This window comes from Cetorhinus maximus, chromosome 32, assembly GCF_964194155.1.
Source record: "Cetorhinus maximus chromosome 32, sCetMax3.hap1.1, whole genome shotgun sequence".
Lineage (NCBI taxonomy): Eukaryota > Metazoa > Chordata > Chondrichthyes > Lamniformes > Cetorhinidae > Cetorhinus > Cetorhinus maximus.
The window spans coordinates 4427508-4448360 of NC_135910.1; the positions used below are offsets into that span (position 1 = coordinate 4427508).

Consider the following 20853-nt stretch of genomic DNA (forward strand, 5'->3'; position numbering starts at 1 on the left):
AAAAGCCATTTCTTTGCTGGGGATATTTGAGAGGAAACTAAAGATAAAGATGTTTGCTATGAAAGTGCTTAGTCTCATTTTGAATCATCATCCAAAAAATTAGCAGTTTTTTGTACGTGTACACTGACGACACCAATCTCTGCCTCATCATCACTTCTCTCAATTCCTCCATTGTCTCTAAATTGGCAGGCTGCTTGCCTGAGATCCTGTACTGAATGAGCAGAAATTTCCTCCAACTAAACATTAAGACCACCACTGTCTCTGGTCCCCCGTACAAACCTTGTTCTCTAGCCCTCTCCATGGCAACTCTCAAGAGTCTGAACCAGACTACGCACAACCTTCGTGTCATATTTGGTCAAAAGATGAGCTTCTAAGGACATACCCAGACCATCACTAAGACTGCAGAATCACAGAATCACACAGTGCAGAAGAGGCCTTTCGGCCCATTGAGTCTGCACCGACACGTGAAAAACACGTGACCTACCTAATCCCATTTATCAGCACTTGGCCCATAGCCTTGAATGTTATGACGTGCCAAGTGCTCATCCAGGTACTTTTTAAAGGATGTGAGGCAACCCGCCTCCACCACCCTCCCAGGCAGCGCATTCCAGACCCTCACCACCCTCTGGGTAAAAAAGTTTTTCCTCGCATCCCCCCTAAACTTCCTGCCCCTCACCTTGAACTTATGTCCCCTCGTGACTGACCCTTCAACTAAGGGGAACAGCCTTCAGTATCACCCAATTTGTCAACTCAGCTGCTGCTGAGAATCATGCTTCCTTTCATATTCTACTGTTCTACCCTCTGCAAATTTGAGGTCATCCAAAACTCTGCTGCTCATGTCCTTACTTGTACCAAGTCCCGTTCACCCACCACCCCTGTGCTCGCTGCCCTACATTCGCTCCCAGTCAAACAACAACTCGATTTTAAAATGTTCACCTTTGTTTTCAAATCCCTCCATGGCCTCACCCCTCTCTATCTCTCCCACCCCACAGCCATCCGAGATGTCTGCACTCCTCTATTTCTGACCTCTTGAGCATTCCCTATTTCCATCATTCCACCAGTGGCCGCCAGGCCTTCAGCAGTCCAGGCCCTAAACTCTGGAATTCTTTCCCTAGACCTCTCCACCTCCTTTAAGATGTTCCTTCAAACCTATCTTTTTGACCAAGCTTTTGGCCTTCTGCCCTAATATTGGCCTTTGTGGCTCGGTGTCGAATTTTGCGTTGTAATGCTCCTGTGAAGCAGGACGTTTTATTCCACTAAACCCACTATAGAAATACAAGGTGTTGTTGTTGATCAAGCAGGAGTGGAACTTGAACCATTACCTTAACAGCCCACTGAGCAATAAGAAATTAAAAGACAGACATTGTGCTGCATGTAGGAAAGCAAAGTATACAGCCAGATGGATCAATGTGGCACGTTATATAAATTTAAATGAAATAAGGTCAACTGCAAGCTTGCAGATATAAGCACACTTGGGCCTTGAAATTACCCTGTGTTGGTATTAGCATTGGAATATTTCATAAGTTTGCTTGTTATTTTTTACACCCTATGGGTGATGGCCCAAATGAATGCCTAACATACTCCTTAAAGCTCCCCTGTTACTCAAATAGAAATGTTTGTGCAAACTGATTCTTTACAATGGACAAAGGAATTTTGTTAATATTCACATGCGCAGTTTCAAAGCCCTGAATAATTGTGATCCATTGACTAATTTGCATTAAGCTCAAACAATATACGGAATTGTGCACGTACCTTCAATTTCTTCTGTTGAGAAGGCAACACAGTAAACAGCCAAACAATACCACCAAAATCAATCACATGGTGAACGGGGAACAAAAAAATGTAAGGACAAAAATTAAAACATGGTACGTAAGCAGGAATGTATGATGCACATTCAAAACAGAAATGAAAAATACACAAGGGCAAAATGGACATGTTTCCAAAGAGAGCACTTGCAGACTGAAATGGTAAACTATTAACACTCGGGCTTCAATTAGACACAGGCCTGATTAAAGCAAAACATATTTGGTTTTCAAACACCATCCCCATTCATCTAGGTAAAAGCAAAATACTGCGGATGCTGGAAATCTGAAACAAAAACAGAAAATGCTGGAAAAACTCAGCAGGTCTGGCAGCCTCTGTGGAGAGAGAAAAAACAGAGTTAACATTTCGAGTCCTTATGACTCTTCTTCAGTGCTCTGAAGAAAAGTCATAAGGACTCGAAACGTTAACTCCATTTTCTTTTCCCTCTCTCCACAGATGCCGTTAGACCTGCTGAGTTTTTCCGGCATTTTCTGTTTTAGTTTCAGATCCCCATTCATCTATTTGATTGTAGTGATTGGAATCTTGCTCTAAATGCCTGGATGGTTGAAGTATTACATGTGGTGAGGATAGCTACAGCTGTCAATGTATATTCTGCAGCAGTAAAAAAAGGAGGTGCTCTTGTGCCTTACTGACATGGAATATGATTTTATCAGTAAATTTCCAAGTGATAACCAGTTAGTTAATGAACATAAACTTTTTTTTTGTTTCCATAAGACAGGTCATGAATAAACTGATATAGACAGTTTATAATCTTGAAAAACCTTGCTCCAGAGCCACCTGGTGGCCAAAGCCTGCAGCTGACATTGCAGAGTTGAAGTGGTAACATCCACATCGTAATTCGCGTTGACTTAACAGGGGGCCTAAAGTTGGGATAACATTGCAGGGCTTACAGACAGGGAGAAGTGCACTTTGTTTCCAAGATTTTTAATATGTATATATTTTACGTATAGAAGCATTGATATGGTAAAGGCTCTGGCATACCCATTTGGTAGAAAGTCTACCTCACTGCAGCTTTACGTGATATGTCTCTGCACGGACTTAATTCCAAAATGCTGACCTACATAGGAAGGCAAGTACTGGAATTGGTGATTAAGCAATAAGCCCTAAATAATATATTTCATTTTTGAATAGAGGTATGAAAGAATTCTGGTTTTAGGCCGATATAATTAAATTTATAGCAGAAGTATTTTAAACAGAAAAGCTGTCAGCCATTTAGTATTACAGGGCTTGTAATTACTGTGCCACAATTTGTATAAAGTTTTTTATTTTTCTTTTATATTCTATGCATTTTTATTGACTTAAATGTCAGCACTAAAATAGCAAACAACAGAATTTCATAGGAGTGTGCTACATGCTTTGTGTACCCAAGATCACAGAGTAATATTTCAGACACTGTTTTCCATAAACCTACACTTTTTTTTTGAAAGGAAAGACAACCTTTGATGGTCCAATTAAATTGTTTTGCATTGGGTATTCAGTAGACACTTTGAGATTATCACAACTCCCTCCTTAAAACAAAATAAGACAAGGTACTAGATACCGTTACCTGAATACTGCCTTTCGTTAAAACATACCAACAATCATCTCGAGCATTATTAATTGAAGGTATCTGAGCAGCCTGTGTATGGGCTAGTAGTTGGACCGTGCCGTACCACCTGTCCCTGGTGGAAAAATTTATGCAGAGAAACACCTTTGACCACAAGTCCATCAGGCAGTGGTCGGCACGTATTGTCTTAGAGGTCCTGCGGGAAAAGGAGAGGGTGGATCCGGTGGGATGGTTCCCCGAGCAGACTGTCAAAGTCATTTGGCAGAATGCCTCATCGCCAGAACTTTCCAACAAGCACCAAGACGTAGCTTGGCTGGTGGTGAGAAAGGCCCTCCCCGTCATATCCTTCCAACACACCAGGAGTCTCACCCCCTCTGCACGTTGCCCTCGAGGTGGCTGTGGTGGACACGAGACCGTTGTTCACCTCCTTGTGGATTGTGCCTTTGCAAAGAAGGTCTGGAGAGAGATGCAGTGGTTTCTGTCGAGGTTCATCCCGAGCAGTTCTGTGACACAGGACTCTGCTCTACGGGCTGTTCCCAGGGACACACACCGAGACAAACATCAACTGCAGCTGGAGGATCATCAACTCGGAGAAAGACGCTCTTTGGTCTGCCCGAAACTTGTTGGTCTTCCAGCGCAAAGAGTCGTCCCCGGCCGAGTGTTGCAGACTGGCACATTCCAAGGTCCAGAACTACGTGCTGAGGGATGCACTAAAGCTTGGGGCAGCCGCCGCAAAGGGGAAAGGTCACTGTCTAAGACTTTCTGCCACAATGCACCGAGGGGCTGGGAATTGTTTAGAGTCCCTCGGGCTGTACAGCTCAAAATGAATGTATGCATTCAATAATAGTTGTATTATAATTGTATTGAAGCACCTCAGAGTGCAACATGATGTATGTTGATAACTCCAATACCATTGACTGCATTGACCATATTGAAATGACTGTAATATTCATTGATTGCATTGATTCACCTCGTGATCCATGTGTAAAAGTTGAATCTGATTGTACTTTTGTGATGGTGATATTGAAATGGTTTGGAATGTTCTTCCAGGTATTTTATGAATAAAGTATATTTCTCAAAAAAAAAATTGTGATGTGTTACCGGAATTCTTATTTGAAACTGTCAAAGTAGAGTTAACGTTTTGAGTCAAATATGACTCTTCTCCAATACAGCATTCCTGCCCTAACAGTGCTGACTCTAGCTGGGGTTTGGCCCCACCAGCTTTGGGAGCCATCCTCTAATATCACCCAAGTGTCAATTTGTCTTGTCCAAGTTCCTACAGCGAGTGCAGCAACAGGAGTTCCGAAGAAGAGTTATATTGGACTCAAAACATTTCTTTTCCCTCCCCACAGGTGCTGCCTGTCCTGCTGAGTATTTCCAGAGCTTTCTGTTCTTAATTTCAGATTTCCAGCAAAGGCAGTATTTTGCTTCAATTATCAAAGCAGTCTGGATATATTCTGTGAGTGTTCCCCTCACTGTGGCAAGTTTATATGGCAACGATAACATTTTGGAAAATGAGAAATGGAAGCAGATTTAGAGCTTGAAAGGGCAACTACATTTTTTTTTTAAAATTCAAAAATCCTAAACTTCTCTTCTCATTTTCAGTTTCTTTGTGTTCTGAGATGGGTCCTTCTACCTTGGGCTCTAGGCAAGGGACTTGGTTCTTAGGCAGACTGTAGACACACTCTGGTATCTGCTTAACACTTGTTTATTAGTACCACATCTAAACAGATTAGAGTAAGCACGTTGCTCCTAGGCATGATTCCAACTTCTCTCTCTAACACATGACTGGCTGATGTCAGCAGTGCATCATCATCTACGTCATACATTAGCCTTTCCTGTTAACCCTTTATACTACATTTTTCATTTCCCTTATTTACAAGCCTGCATTTGTTCCTCTGTGTTGCACTAGAACTGCTCAGCTCATTTGGACCACACGCAAGTTGATAGAAAAATTATTTTCCGTGCTGAAAATCACCAAGATCATTAGGGAAAATAGTACAGCATTCCTCCCCCACCATCTTTTCCCTTCCTGCCCTAAAAGTGCTGACTCTAGCTGGGGTTTGGCCTCACAAGCTCTGGGAGCCATCCTCTAAAATCGCTCAAGTGTTACTTCTTCTTGTCCAAACTAGTACAGCGAGTGCATCTTTAACACAGTAAGGCAGCCCAAGGTGCTTCAAAGGAATGTTACTGAACAAAATCTGACACTGAGCTACATAAGGAAACACTAAAAGAGGTGTCCAAAAGTTTGACCAAAGAATTACGTTTTAAGGAGCATCTTAAAGGCGGGAGAGAAGAAAAGTAGGCCCCCTAAATTGTAACTACACAGAAGGACAGAGTACAAAAGAAGAGATAATGGGAGCTTGTCAGAAAGGTACCGCACTAATCATGGGGGGTTTTAATCTACATATAGACTGGAAAAATCAGGTGGTAAAGGTAACGTAGATGAGGAGTTCACAGAATGTTTTAGGATAGTTCATGGAGCAGCACGTTCTGGAGCCAGAGGGCAGGCTATACTAGACCTGGTATTGAGCAACGAGGTAGGATTAATTGATAACCTCAGTGAAAGCTCCCCTAGGTAGCAGTGATCATATAATGATTGAATTTTACATTCATTTTGAGGGAGAAACAAGTCCACCCAAAACTAGTATTTAAATTTAAATAAGGTCAATTATGAGGGCATGAAAGCAGGGCTAAAGTGAACTAGCAAATGTGTTTAAGGGATAGGTCAATAGAGGTTCAATGGCAGACACTTGAAGGGATATTTAAAGGGATATTTCAGAATACACAGAATACTTACATTCCAATAAGAAAGAAAACTTCCAAGGGGAGAACCCACCATCCATGGTTAATTTAAAAAGTTAGAGAGTGTCAAACTTAAAGAAAAAGCATATAATTACACAAAGGTGGGTGGCATGGGAGAAGATTGGAACGAACAGCAAAGAAAGACAAAAAGATTAATAAGGAGGGAAAAATTAGAGTACAAGAGAAAGCTAGCTAGAAATATAGAGATGGATAGTAAGAGTTTCTATAGATATTTAAATAAGAAAAGAGTTAACAAAGTGAGCGCTAGTCCTTTAGATAGTATTTCTGGGGAATTGATAACAGAAAGTAGGAAGATAGCGGATGAATTAAACAGATATTTTGCTTCAGTCTTCACTACAGGGGACACAGGTAACATGCCAGAAATAGCTGTAAATGGGGAAATGGAAGGGAGGGAGGAACTTGGGAAAATTACATTCACCAATGAAGTGGTATTGAGCAAATTGTTGGGGCTGTGGGCGGACAAATCCCCAGGTCCAGATGGACTTCACCCTAAGGTCTTGAAAGAAGTGGCTAGTGAGATAGTTGATGCATTGGTTTTAATTTTTCAAAACTCCCTAGATTCAGGGAATGTTCCATTAGATTGGAAAATAGCAAAGGTAACTCCTTTATTCCAAAAGGGAGGGAGACAGTAAGTAGGAAACTGCAGGCTGGTTAGCCCAACATCTGTCCGGGAAAATGCTAGAAGCTATTATTAAAGTTGCCATAGCAGGGCACTTAGAAAAATTCAAGACAATCAGGCAGAGTCTACATGGTTTTGTGAAAGGGAAATCATGTTTAACCAATTTACTGGAGTTCTTTGAAGGAGTCACATGTGCTGTGGATAAAGGGGAACCAGTGGATGTACTGTGCTTAGATTTCCAGAAGGCATTTGATAAATTGCGACATCAAAGGTTATTGTGGAAAATAAAAGCTCATAGTGTAGAGGGTAACATATTGGCATGGATAAAAGATTGGCTAGCTTACAGGGAGTAGAGAGTTGACATAAATAGGTCTTTTTCTGGTTGACATGATGTGACGAGTGATGTGTCACAAGGATCAATGCTGGGGCCTCAACTTTTTACAATTTACATAAATGACTTGGATGAAGGGACCGAAGGAATGGTTGCTAAATTTTGCTGACAACACAAAGATAGGTAGGATGGTAAATTGTGAAGAGGACATAAGGAGTGTGCAAAGTGACATAGATAGGTTAAGTGATTGGGCAAAGGTCTGGCAAATGGGGGTATAATGTGGGCAAATGTGAAATTGTTCATTTTGGCAGGAACAATAAAAAAGCTTATTATCTAAATGGTGAGAGATCGCAGAGCTCTGAGATTCAGAGGGATCTGGGTGTCCGAGTGCATGAATCGCAAAAAGCTAGTATGCAGGTACAGCAAGTAATTAGGAAAGCTAATAAAATGTTACCCTTTATTGTGAGGGGAATTGATTACAAAAGTAGGGGGGCACAGTTATGCTTCAGTTGTACAGGACACTAGTGAGACCGCATCTGGAGTACTGTGTACAATACTGGTCTCCTTATTTAAGGAAAGATGTTAATGCGTTAGAAGCAGTTCAGAGAAGGTTTACTAGACTAATACCAGGAATGGGTGGGTTGTCCTATGAGGAAAGGCTGGACAGGTTTGGCTTGTATTCACTGGAATTTAGAAGAGTAAGAGGTGACTTGATTGAAATCTTTAAGATCCTGAGGGGTCTTGACAGAATGGATGTCGAGAGGATGTTTCCTCGTGGGAGAATCTAGGACGAGGGGTCATTGTTTAAAACTAAGAGAAAGCTCATTTAAGACAGAGGTGAGGAGAATTTTTTTCTCTCAGAAGGTTGAGAGTCTCTGGAACTCTCGTCCTTAAAAGGTGGAAGCAGAGTCTTTGAATATGTTTTAAGGCAGAGCTAGATAGAAAGATTCTTGATAAATGAGGGGGTGAAACATCATCAGTGGGGGGGCAGGTATGTGGAGTGGAAACTCTTTCGAGTTATCAACAGTCACAGATTGCAACTCTTTTGAGTACAATCACAGTTCTTGGTTTCCGGGAGTGGGACATGAACCCACAACCCTCTGATTCAAAGGCGAGGGTGCTATGAACTGAGCCACAGCTGACACCTCATGTGGAGTGGAAACTGTTTCGAGTTATCAACAGTCACAGATTGCAACTCTTTCGAGTACAATCACAGTTCTTGGTTTCCGGGAGTGGGACATGAACCCACAACCCTCTGATTCAAAGGCGAGGGTGCTATGAACTGAGCCACAGCTGACACCTCATGTGGAGTGGAAGTTACACTCAGATCAGCCATGATCTTATTGAATGGCAGAGCAGGCTTGAGTGGCCTACATCTGCTCCTAATTTGTATGCACATTCTTATGAGAGGCTTGGGAAGGGAAATCCAGAGCTTAGGGAATAGGTGGCTGAGGGCACAGCGTCCGATGCTGGGACAAAGGGAATTGTGGAAGCACAAGGCCAAAATTGGAGGAATGCAAAGTTCTTGAAAAAGTAGAGGAGGTTACAGCGATAGGGAGAAGTGAAGCCATGAAAGGATTTGAATACAATGATGAAAATTTTAAATGTAAGGCATTGCCTGACCTGGAACGAAGAATTTCTAATTATTCCAGGCTTAGCTCAGGCCCATACCAGTTCCCACAGCAACACTTTTTATTTGGAGGAAGCGAGAAGTCAAAGGAGAATTTGTTCATTGTGAGAACAAGTTCGGCCAGGTGGAGGATGGAGGCTGGTTGGCGTTTCATTCAGGTAAGAAGTGGAGAGCCTTCAGGCCGTGCTGGTGAGGGATGGAGGTGTAGAAAGATTGGACATCCATGGTGAAAGGAGCATTGAAAGAGGCACAGGTGTAGGTGGGAAGGGGCTGGACAAGGCGAGAAAGAAATTTGAGGTAGGAAGAAATCAGCTCCGTGGGCAAGAATAGACTGAAACAATGGGTCCATGAGGGCAGTCTGCTATGTGGATCATGGAAAAGAGGTAGAAGCAGGCTGTGTGGAGATTGGAGGCAGACTGTGAGGCTGGTTCTGGCCAGATTTCTCCGTGCAGTACAGTTACCGATGGAAAAACAAAGGAACGTGGAGGCAAAATATCAATTGCTTTGATCTTTGCAGAAAACAAGTTGCAATGAAGTTTATTCCTAGTCCAGAACTTGATGCCACTGGAAGCTGCAAGGAAACTTAATGTATTGGCATGTATAAATCGAAGGGTATGCTGATAGAGAGAGAGGAAGCAAGCTGCCCTTGTGGAACATAAAAGCTAAGGAACAGTTGGGCCAAATAACTTGCTTCTGTGCTGTAAATTCTATATAATTCTAAGTATAGGTGGCGCATAGAATGTGTCATATTGGGGAAAGTTTGCTGGTAACCTAATTTGACACTTACAATAAGTTAGCAAAACTTAGAATTTTTCTTTAAATTTCACACCCTTTTTTTTAAGAAAGAGCAATTATTCTCTCTTTATGGGAAAATTTCACTGTTTCAGCTCCTGCTTAGATATCAAGACATTTTATACACTCGTTACACTAGTAACACACATAGGAACAATTGCAGGCTTATTGTATAAACGAATGCACAGAAATTAGAAACAAAAAAAGCGAGACACTTCTGTGTTGTTCTTAGGTTCAGTTGCCCCTTGCACAGAAACTAATAGGGAGCAAGCATAAACATTAAACCAGTAATTTAACAACATGTAATAAAATGAAAGGCCACCGATGAAGCCAACATAATTCAGACGTTTAATCCAGCTCAATGCTGCTGAATCACTAACTCGTGATCCTTAAAACTAGGCAAATCTACTTGGTGACCTCAAACTGGCTGTTGTGGTGTACAATAATTACACAAAGCTGGGTTTATAGGTAACTTTTATAAAATAAGTGCGAATGATAGGTCCCATTTAATCACATCCTTTCAGAATACCAATCCAATTACTATCACACTATAGTTCTACATTCACCTGAACAAGTAGAGAGGACCACACTTAAATGTTTCACCCAAAAGAAACATCTCTAATCTCTAGGCCCCTAAATTCAGCTTCTGCTGCCAGCATTAACACTGAGACTTCCCAGTTCCTCAGGCTTCTAGCTTCTTTCTCACCTGTGAGGATTTTAGCAGCTCCTGGGCATACCAGTACAGAACAATGCCATCATTTTTAATTCATCATGACAGTGACAGGAAGGCTACCTGGCTCAGTCTAGTCTACCTGTTCCCTTCTATTGCCAGCCAGTTTCCCTCACACCCACATTTTACAACAGCTTTAGGAATAAAGCAGTCCAAGGAAATGGACAGAGAGCGGGAGACTGACAGATGGTAGGGAAATGGAAAGAGAGACTTACAGAAAGAATGAGAAAATGTGAGAGCAAGAGAGGGAGAGAGAAGGCAAGAGTAGAAGACAAACTGAAAGAGAAGACAGTAACACGAGTGGGGTAGAAGCAGAGAAACAGAGTGGCAAATAACTTATTACAAATTCTTTTCTATAAAAAATGCTTGGGGAGATCAACTGGTTATCATCTTAAGTCATAGCTTCTGAGTCTATCCCAGGATTAGTATGCGAATGAGTTATTGAACCTGTGAACAAGATGATTAAATAGATTCAAACACTTCTGTCTGCTTATTTAACGTGTAACTGCGTACGTTAATGTGGATACCAGCAACACCATAATGAAATAAGCTTCTAACTTGTAAACTGAATATTTTTTGAACAACAGAGTATAGACATGTTCCCCAATTGTTCCATTTTTCAGTTACTATAAGTAGTGAGAACTTACAGGTGAAAACTGAATATAAAGATCTATTATTTTACAAGTTTTGTTTACAAAATAACTTAAATTGGTCTAGCACACAACAAGCCAGAAGAGATGACAAAAGCCACATTTGCAGTGTGTATATTTCAGACTGTCGTCAGCAAAGTAAATAAATGTTAGCACTGACAAACCTTTCTCAAGGATATCCTCTGCTCCATCCTCCCACTGATCTTCATCCTCATATTCATCGTCCACATCTTTAAAAAAAGAAGAGAGTTCAATTTTCGTGACAGACAATTAACCACCTTTTGAAAGCAAACATTCGAGATTTAATACAGCGGTGTTTTTCTTTGGCGATCAACTCAGTATCTTTGGGAATGATTCTTAAGGGCATGGAGGTGGTGCCTGCTGAATGGATTGTTAGGGAGAAATCATTTTAAGCAAAGATGCTTTTAAAACTAAAAATATTCATATCCAAAAGAAAATCACATCTGCCAACAGGACAACACGGGGTAGGCAGACTCAGGGTCCACGACCAGAACGGTTAGGAGAGAAGAACAACCACATCACGAGGCCAATCCAGAGGCATAGACTGATGATCCCAAGACGCGAGTTCAAATCCCACCATAGTAGCTAGGGAATTTTAACTCAGTTCATTAAATAAATCTAGAATAAAAAGCTTGTATCAATAATGGTGACCATGGAATCCAGGCACACAGTAATGCAGTTGACTCTTAACTGTCCAGGGTTGGCCTAGCAAATTACTCAGCTATAGAGCGATGGGCAATAAATACTGGCTTTGCCAGAGATGCCACATCCCAGGAATGAATAGTAAAATGCTACATCAATTCTCTCTTGGTTTTCACATAGATACAAAGTCTTTCTCACAGTCGTCCAAATAACTGCTGAAGCTGACTTGCCATCTCCTTAACATTAAAAAGGTTCCAATGAAGAGTACGAGCCTGTTAAATTTCATCCGGCACACAACTGCAGTCAGACCGCAACAGGTGTGAGGCCAAAGCAGCACAAGGTGATCTCCAAGCAGTGCTCGGACACTGTTGGGCAGACCATGCCTTCAGTGCTTAACACACTAATTACATGTGTGTCTGCTAACGTGAAGTGTTTAAGTTAGCATGTATGGATAGTATGACTGATTGAAACAAAATGCACCTTTTCCCCTCCATAGTTATGTTCTTCCCTTTCAATAATTAAATAGGCATGTCCTTTTTACACATCAGCAATGTTTCAACAGAGCCAAAAGAAATCTTACTGGAAAATGGTGCAAATTCCAGTGAACGTATTCCAAAGGGATATTATAAAATGTAATTAATTTTAGGGGGTTTAGTGAAATATCAAATCTCTCAAGCACAAAGCTTAACAAGTTTAAAACAAGCCACTTGAAACCACCAAATCGTTTTGTCCCATCACAATAACCATAACCTATTAAAACAAGTGTCATTCTCTCTCAAAAACATGGCAACTCTTTAACAAAATAAAGACTGCAAAACTGAAAAGGTATTCTGAAATACTGCAAACATTCACAAACTATAAATAATGCAGCTCAATAACGAAACGAGGTGATCAGTACCCCCATTTCAGGTATATAATCATAGAAAAATACAAGTCGAGGTCTGTACCAGCTTCATCCAAGATGAATCCTCCATGTCGTGGTTTCTTCTTCGGTCGGTCGTCATCTTCTTCTTCGTCATACTCTTCCTCTTCTTCCTCTTCCTCCTCCTCTTCCTCCTCCTCATCAGCTTCTTCAGCCTCTTCCTCTATCTCCCCTTCTCCCTCTGCTTTCTCGCTGCCCCTACTGGCCTGCTCTTCCTCCTCCTGAATGACAATAAAACATACAGACAGATTAATGACAAGATAAACACTCACTAAATCAAGAGGTAATGTGGAATCTGTCAACAAATCAGAATAAGAGGATCCAATCATCTGGACAGATAGAGCAGGCTGAGGTCCTTTCTCCTGCAAAACACAGAGGAGACCTGATGAAGGCATTCGATAGGAGGGATGCTCACAAAAAGTTTCCACTTGTGGCTGAGGCCAGAATAACAGGGTGCAGATACAAGATCGTCGTTAATAGCTCAAATAAAGAATTTGGGAGGTACTTCTTTACATAGAGAATGAAAGTCACACAAAGCGGTTGGATCAGATAGCCCTAACATATTTAAGGGAGCATTTAATGCACATTTAAGGCAGTGGGGAATAGAAAAATACAAGGGCAGGGTATGAAGAGGTAAATATAGAGGGAGGCGACCTGTGTGGTATATAAATGCCAGCACAGAGCAGCTAGTCTGAACGTGCTACACAAACTACACAATCCTTGAAAACCTCCTAAAATTCAGGTCAGAGATACAGCATTGTCAAACTGGAGAAGCTTATGTATATTCTGCTCCAGATTAACCTGCCATCAAGATTTTCTATGTGTGATAAATGCCAGGACGATGCTTACACATTTCATCCTTCCAAGCTGGAGTTATATTTAGAAGGGATTTTGAGCTGCATGGCATTTGTGAAATATACCAACTCTATTCTAAAAGCGCTTGGAAAATGTTTCAGGAGAGAAAAAAAGGGAGGTTATGCTCCAGGTGTACAGGACACTGGTGAGACCACATTTGGAGTGCTGTGTACAGTATTGGTCTCCTTATTTAAGAAAGGGTGAAAATGCATTAGAAGTAGTTCAGAGAAGGTTTATTAATACCAGGAATGGGCAGGTTATCTTATGAGGGAAGATTGGACAAGCTAGGCTTGTAGCTGCTGGAGGGCAGAGTGAGAGGCAACTTGATTGAAACATATTAGATCCTGAGGAGTCTTGACAGGGTTGACATGGAGAGGATGGTTCCTCTTGTGGGAGAATCTAGAACTAGGGGTTGCCCATTTAAAACAGGAAGGAGAAGAAATTTTTCCTCTCAGAGGGTAGTGAACCTTTGGAATGCCCTTCCTCAAAAGGCAGTGGAAGCAGAGTCTTTGAATGTTTTCAAGGCAGAGATTGATAGATTCTTGATAAACAAGGGGGTGAAGGGTTATTGGGGATAGGCGGGAGGTTACAGTCAGATCAGCCATGATTTTACTAAATGGCAGGGCAGGTTCGAAGGACCAAGTAGCCTACTCCTGCTCCTAGTTCATATGCTAGAAAAGGGAAGATTTTTGGTAGTTGTGGAAGAAAACAGAAAGAGATTAAAGTGCAGATAAAGAGAAGGATTTTTAGGAGGCTTTTGAGGCACTGAAAGGGTTTATAGGCAGAATTCCAGAGGGAAAGAGAATAAGTACTGTCCTCTGATGATGGAGTGGATGCAGCAGTGAGCCAGCAGTAATCTGGCGTCAGAGGAGTGAGAGCACAGGTGGCGAGGTAAAGCTGCAGTAGATTTCTCCAGACAGCCAGTATTAGTAGATGAGAAGAAAGGATCTTAATCATTCACCAGGGTACAGTGAACCACAAATCATGGAAATACACCAAGTTAAGGAATGTGGAGATTGTTGTGTGGGACAGGACACTGGTGAGTGAGTTATTGAAAGGTGGAGGCAGTGAGTTAAGGTCAGCCCTCAAGATGATGCAGACATGGATTTAGATTTCTAAGTGGTGGGGAAGAGGTAGGGTAAAGCAGGAAATGTTGCAGAAACAGAAGAATGAGATGAGACATGGGTTAAAAAGCTCAGCTGAGGGTTGAATAGGCACCAAAAATATTGCACTTCACAAAAGCAGCTTGCGTGCTTGATGGAGTTCACGATATATGAAGTCAAATGCTGACAGGAACTTAAAAGGATGACTCTGATTTTGCTGATGTTGAGCTGAAGGAAATTTGGACTCTCCAAAAGAAAACTTTATCAACATGTGCAGGTTGTTGAGGCCAAATCACACAGCACACCATTCCATCACACACTGCAAATCATGGAATTCCCCACCACTTAAACAGAACAAGATTGGGATTGACTCAGAACCTGAAACTTTTTAATAATGTGCTAACCTCTAATTGAGTAATTTGGGAACTGTTATTAACTGAAATGGCTTTAGGGTCATTCCAGAACTAGCCTTAAAGTGACACTTTAAGTGTCACTAAGTATTATTTTCTCTACAAAGTCTGCATCCCCCTGGAGTTGAGAAAAATGAGAAGTGATCTCTCAAACATCCAAAATTCTGAAGTGGCTTTACAGGGTAGATGCTGTGAGGGTGCTTCCTCTGCCAGGGCAGTTGAAGATGCTGCAAGAATGTTTCCTCTGGCAGGAGAGTCGAGAACTAGAAGTCATAGTCTCAGGATAACGGGCCAGCCATTCAAGACTGTGGTAAAGAGAAATAACTTGGCTCAAAGAGTCGCGAACTTTCAGAATTCCTACCACAGAGAGTCGCTGACAGATTTTTGGATACTAAAGGAATTGAGGGAAAAGGGAATAGCGTGAGAAAGCAAAGCTGAAGTAGAAAATCAACCATGATCTTACTGAATGGTGGAGCAGGCTCAAGGGACAAACAGCCTACTCCTGTTCCTATTTCTTATGTTACGTTCTTATTATATCCCATCTTGTGGCCCCAGGCCATCCATGACCACCACAGGAATTCTGCTTGTTCACTGAAGAATTTGTGGAGTGTTAATCAATACAACAGCATCAGTTACCTCACCCCGAAGTTCATAAATCAAACCAAGACTTGCATTTGGATAGCACCCTCCATGGTCACAGGACGTCCCAAAACATTTTACAGCCAATGAAGCACTTTTGAAATGTAGTCACTGTTACAGTATAGGAAATGTGGTAACCAATTTGTAAACTCCCATAAACAGCAATGTGACAATGACAACATAATCTGTTTTTGTGATAAATATCGGTCAGTACACTGGGCCACAGCTCCCCTCCTCCTCAAAATAATGCTATGGGATCCTTTAAATCCACCTGAGGGGGCAGATATCTCAACTGAAAGACGACATCTTTGACAGTGTGCAGCACTCCCTCAATACTGGAGTGCCACCTAGATTTTTGTGCTCAATCCCTGGAGTGGGCTTTGGACTCTCAACCTTCTGTCTCAGGGGCAAGAGTGCTACCACTGAGCCACAGCTGGCACAGAGTTTAAGAGTTCAAATCCAGTCTCACATACGAACAGTCGGAGTTGGGGGTGGGGTGGGGCGGGAAAACAGCATATTTAGTCACGAATAGCAAGCACTTCATTTTTTTTCAAATACAAAAGTAACCAGGGAACAATATCCCACTGCACAATCTCAAGTACCTCATTTTCCTCTTGCTCCTCTGCCTCGCTGCTGCGGGAACTCTCATCATCAGTGAAGTTGCTACCTTCGCTGTCAGACATCCTGTGGACTCAGTGAAAGCCTGAAGTAGAAAGGAAACTTGAAATAAGGTAAGATTTATGCAACTTGGACGCTTCTGTGGCTTTTATGCAGTATTTCACTTGAGCTTGGGCGTACAAAAGAACTTCAGATGGAAAAAGTTGAAAACACCTGTAAACAACGTACACCTGAGAAGCACACAAAAATAAAACACATATATTAAATTATGTATGAAATCCAAACGCTGGACCAAAACGACTTAGATCCCTCAAGCAGTATTTGAGGACAAGAAAGCAAAACAGTTAACATTTCAGGTCAGTGACCTTCCCTCAGGACTGACATTTTAGTGACAATTTGATTTGCCTGATCATCCAGCTGAATGAGAAAACTTCTGAATCCACTCAGTGTGCATCTCTACAGAGAGCCAGCATGGACTAGATGGGCCGAATGAACACAAGAATTATGAGGAGTAAGCCATTCGGCCCCTCAAGCCTGCTCCGCCATTTCATAAGATCATGGCTGATCTGATTGTGGCCTCAGCTCCACTTTCCTGTCCATCAACCCCTCTACCCCATAACCCTCGACATCCGCTGTGCTGTAAGGACTCTAGCAGGATAGATTTGAAAAGCAGGGAGATTATGTTAAACTTGCACAGAACCTTGATGAGACAACATTTGGGCATACAGTGCCCAAGAAGAATTACAAGGGTGATTATACCAATCAGGAAAGGTTCAATAGACCGGGGCTCTTTCCGCTAGACGAAAAAGGCCAAGGGGTAACCTGACAGAGAGCTTAAACATTATGGAAGGGTTCAAAGGATAGACGTAGAGACGGTGTTTTCACTTGTGGGGAGTCCATACCCAGAGAGTGGTTAAAACTTGTCACTCACTACCACAAGATATATTTTATGCAAATAGGTGCAATTAAAGGGATGCTAGATTAAAATAAAACACATGAGGGAGGAAGGAACAGAAGCGTATGTTGGTAGGGTTAGATGAAGTAGGGTGGGAGGAGGCTCACAGCATGGAGCTGTTGGGCTGAATGGCCTGTTGCTATGCTGCACATTCTTTGCAATTCTATGCAATATAAAATTGAGAGTTATATCCTTTAATTTTAGTGCAAGCACCACTAACATTTAAAAGTTACACAATAACTTATTTAAAAAGATTACTGACATTTGAAAAGTTGGGTGCTCACAACTGATTAAATTCTGAAAAAGTAAGACATCTATTGGAAAAGTTTCAGGATTAACTAGCCCATGGGCAGAATTTTACATTCCCCCCGCTGGTCTGTTTGTAGGTGGTAAGTGACCGTAAAATTTCTCGGATGGCCTTCCCACGCCCTCACCGGCCTATCTCCCAACACCCCCACCCCCCCCACTACCCATCCCCTCCCCACCCTGAGGTCCCCACACTTAACTTGGTCCTGGACTCCTGAGACTTGGGCAGTCCTATCCACTGCAGCTTCTGGCGCTGCAGCGACTAGAGAGCTACTGGCCAATCAGATTGGCTGGCAGGTCTCTGAGGCGGGACTTCCTTGCAAGTGAGGGGTGGAAGTCCCATCTCCAGCTGTTAACGCTTGTTGGAGCGTGAAATCACTGCAGGGGCAGGCCGTATCGGTGGGGATGTGTTCTCCACGGGCTTTTCAGATGGCAGGAAGGGAAACCCTGCTATCCTAAAAATCCTGGCCCATGAAATTGCTCAAAGTAGCACATTAACATCAAAATGCAGTTTTGAGCACCCTGATAACAATCAGCAATGGCAAATAGATGCAATTGGTTGATCACTCACTGAAAGCACAGAACTGTACTGTACTGGGCAAATGTAAGCACCGAGTCGATATTTTAATCATTCATTTAATTCCTATATTTCATTCTTGTAATTGTGCCATATTGGTCCAACGTTTTCCTCATTTCATCTTTGGTTCTTTTGCCATTATATCGGTAGCCCCTGGTTCTTAACCCTTCTGCCAATGAGCGCAGTTTCTCTTTACTCTGTCTAGACCCCTCAGGGACTCAATACTTCTATTAAATATCCTCTTAACTGTCTCTTCCCCAAGAAGAATAGTCCCAGCCCCAACCCATCCACATCTTTCATCATCCAATTTTCTCTCATTCTCCTTCTGAAGTCATTGAATCATGTCCGGACATGATTCCAAATGTTCCCCCTTCACAGCTTTGTTCAAATGATTTTCCATGTGCAAGGCTAGTTCAACTATTGAAAGCATCATAAGCAATCCCATTCTCACCCATATCCAGATAAATGCACACAGAGGAAGAGGTAACTGGATAGCAAATTCAAAACAGAGGAAATGGTCAACCTCATCATCTTAACCTGGAAACATTGCAGTCAATTGCAAGTTCCTCCCACAATGGGATGAAAGCTTCTAAAGTCTTCCAAACAAATTTTCCCTTTGTGGGCTGTGTGATCATAGAGCCATACAGCACAGAAGGCCATTCAGGCAATTCTGTCTGTGCAGCCTGTTTGAAAAAATTCTCTTCTCAAGGCAGTATAAACTGTTGTTCCCCCGTTATAGCTTGGTCATTTCCTGTGAGCCAGCCTGATGAGTGCAGGATGAAGAGCTTCAATGGCATGTCTCTTTTTTCCAGCAATACATTTTGAAAGAGTTACTCATATTACCCAACATCTGCTGTTTCCCCATATTCCTGCAAATGTTTCCTTGAATGTTACCAGTCAGTCCAAGACCACCACCCTCTCAGGCAGTGTTTCCCAGATCATAACTTACTGCACAAAATGATTCTGCCTATTTCCGCTCTGGGTCTTTTTGGCAATTGTCTTAAATATGCAGCCTCTGGTTATCAACTCTCCTGCCACTTGGAAATCGTTTCTCCCTATCTATTCAATTAATTGATCATTTTGAACACCTCATTAAATCTCCCCCCACACTTCTTTACTCCAAAGAGAACAATCCCAGCTTCCCGAGTCTCTCCACATGTCTGAAGTCCCTCATCCCTGATACCATGTACTCTGTACCCTCTCCACGGCCTTGATAACCATAACAAGTATTAAGAAGCTAACTCACTTCCCTACATGTGCAATTTTGCTTCATAACTGCACCTAATTCTTTCAAAACATCTTTAAAAACGCAAATCAAAAATGAGCAGTTACCTGCCTTTTATTGACATGATCTGAAAACACAGCTTCAGTTTCCAAATGTATACTGATGACATCCAACTCTACCTCATCACCCACTGTCTCTAAATTATCAGTCTGCTTTTCTAACAACCAGTGTTGAATGGGCAGAAATTTCCTCCCATTAAATATTAGGAAGGCTGAATCTATTGTCTTCTGACCCTGCCACTAACTCCCTTCCCTAGCCACTGACTCCACCTGTCTGGTCACATTCTGACACTGAGCCAAACTGTTTGCAACTTACAGTGACTACACTTCACAAATACTTCATTAGATGTAAAATGCATTGAAACATCCGGTGGACGTGAAAGGTGCTATATAAATGGAAGTCTGTCTTTCTTTCCTATAAGCACGCTATCACTAAGATTGTCTATTTCCACCTCCATAACGTTGCTTAATTCTGGCCCAGCCTCAGCTCTGATCAATGCTAAAACCATCGTGCATGTTTTGTTAACTCCAGATGTAACTATTCTGTTGTACCCCTGGCTGGATTCCCATGTTCTACCCTCCATAATCTTGAGGTCATGCAAATCTCTGCTGCCCATGTCCTGGTCACACCAAATCTCATTCACCTATACCCTTTGTTCACTGACTATATTGGCAGCCAGCCAAGTAATGCTTTAAAATTCTCATCCTTGTTTTCAAAGCTCTTCATTGCCTCCCTATCTCTGTGAATCTCCTCCAGCCTGACAACTTTCCAAGACAACTGTGCTCATCCAGTTCGGCCCTCGAGTGTCCTCAATTTTAACCATGGCACCATTGGCGGCCATGTCTTCAGCTCCCAAGGCCCTAAGCTTTGGAATTGCCTCCCTAAACCTCTCCATTTCTCTTTCCTCTTTTAAGATGCTCCTCAAAATCTACCTCTTTCACCAAGAATTTGGTTATTTGCTCTCTTATTTCATGTAGCTTGGTATCAAATTTTGCTTTATAGCACTTTGGGATGTTTCATTATGTTAAAGGTGCCATGTAGAATAGGAACATAGGACTTAAGAGGAGTAGGCCATTCAGCCCTTGGAGCCTGCTCCACCATTCAATAAGATCATGGCTAATCTGGTTGCCTTCTCAACTCTTCTTTCCTGTCTGCCCCCATAACGCTTGACTCCACTGTCTATCAAAATCTGTCTAACTCTGCGTTGAATAAATCTAATGGCCCAACCTCGACTGCTTAGTGGAAGAGAATTCCACATACAAACAACCCTCTGAGAAAAAAAATTCTCATCTCAGTCTTAAAAGCGAGACCTCTTACACTTAAACTGTGTCTCCTGGTTCTAGTCTCTCCCACAAGTGGAAACACCCTCCCGGTATTTACCCCATCAAGTCCCCTTAAGATCTTGTATGTTTCAATAAGATCACCTCTCATTCTTCTAAACTCCAATGGGTATGCACCCAACCTGTTCAACCTTTCTTCATAGGATAAGCCCTTCATCCCAGGAATGAGTGACGCAAACCTTCTCTGTGCTGCTTCTAACGTAATTATATCCTTTTTCAAATAATGAGACCA

At 42.0% G+C, this 20853-nt stretch overlaps 1 protein-coding gene across 2 annotated transcripts in view; it reads right to left on the bottom strand.

The window, feature by feature from the left end:
- The window catches only part of supt5h (SPT5 homolog, DSIF elongation factor subunit), an 80586-nt gene that overhangs the window by 51443 nt on the left and 8290 nt on the right, over positions 1 to 20853 (bottom strand). Inside the window, exons 2-5 of one of the 2 annotated variants that reach the window (XM_078533390.1) lie at positions 16143 to 16243; positions 12559 to 12754; positions 11113 to 11178; positions 1753 to 1764 (exon numbers count right to left, since the gene is read on the bottom strand). In XM_078533390.1, coding sequence (XP_078389516.1) covers positions 1753 to 1764; positions 11113 to 11178; positions 12559 to 12754; positions 16143 to 16223 — 355 coding nt within the window. In that variant the 5' untranslated portion in view covers positions 16224 to 16243. The remainder of the gene's footprint in view (positions 1 to 1752; positions 1765 to 11112; positions 11179 to 12558; positions 12755 to 16142; positions 16244 to 20853) is intronic. The other variant, XM_078533391.1, reaches the window with a different exon arrangement.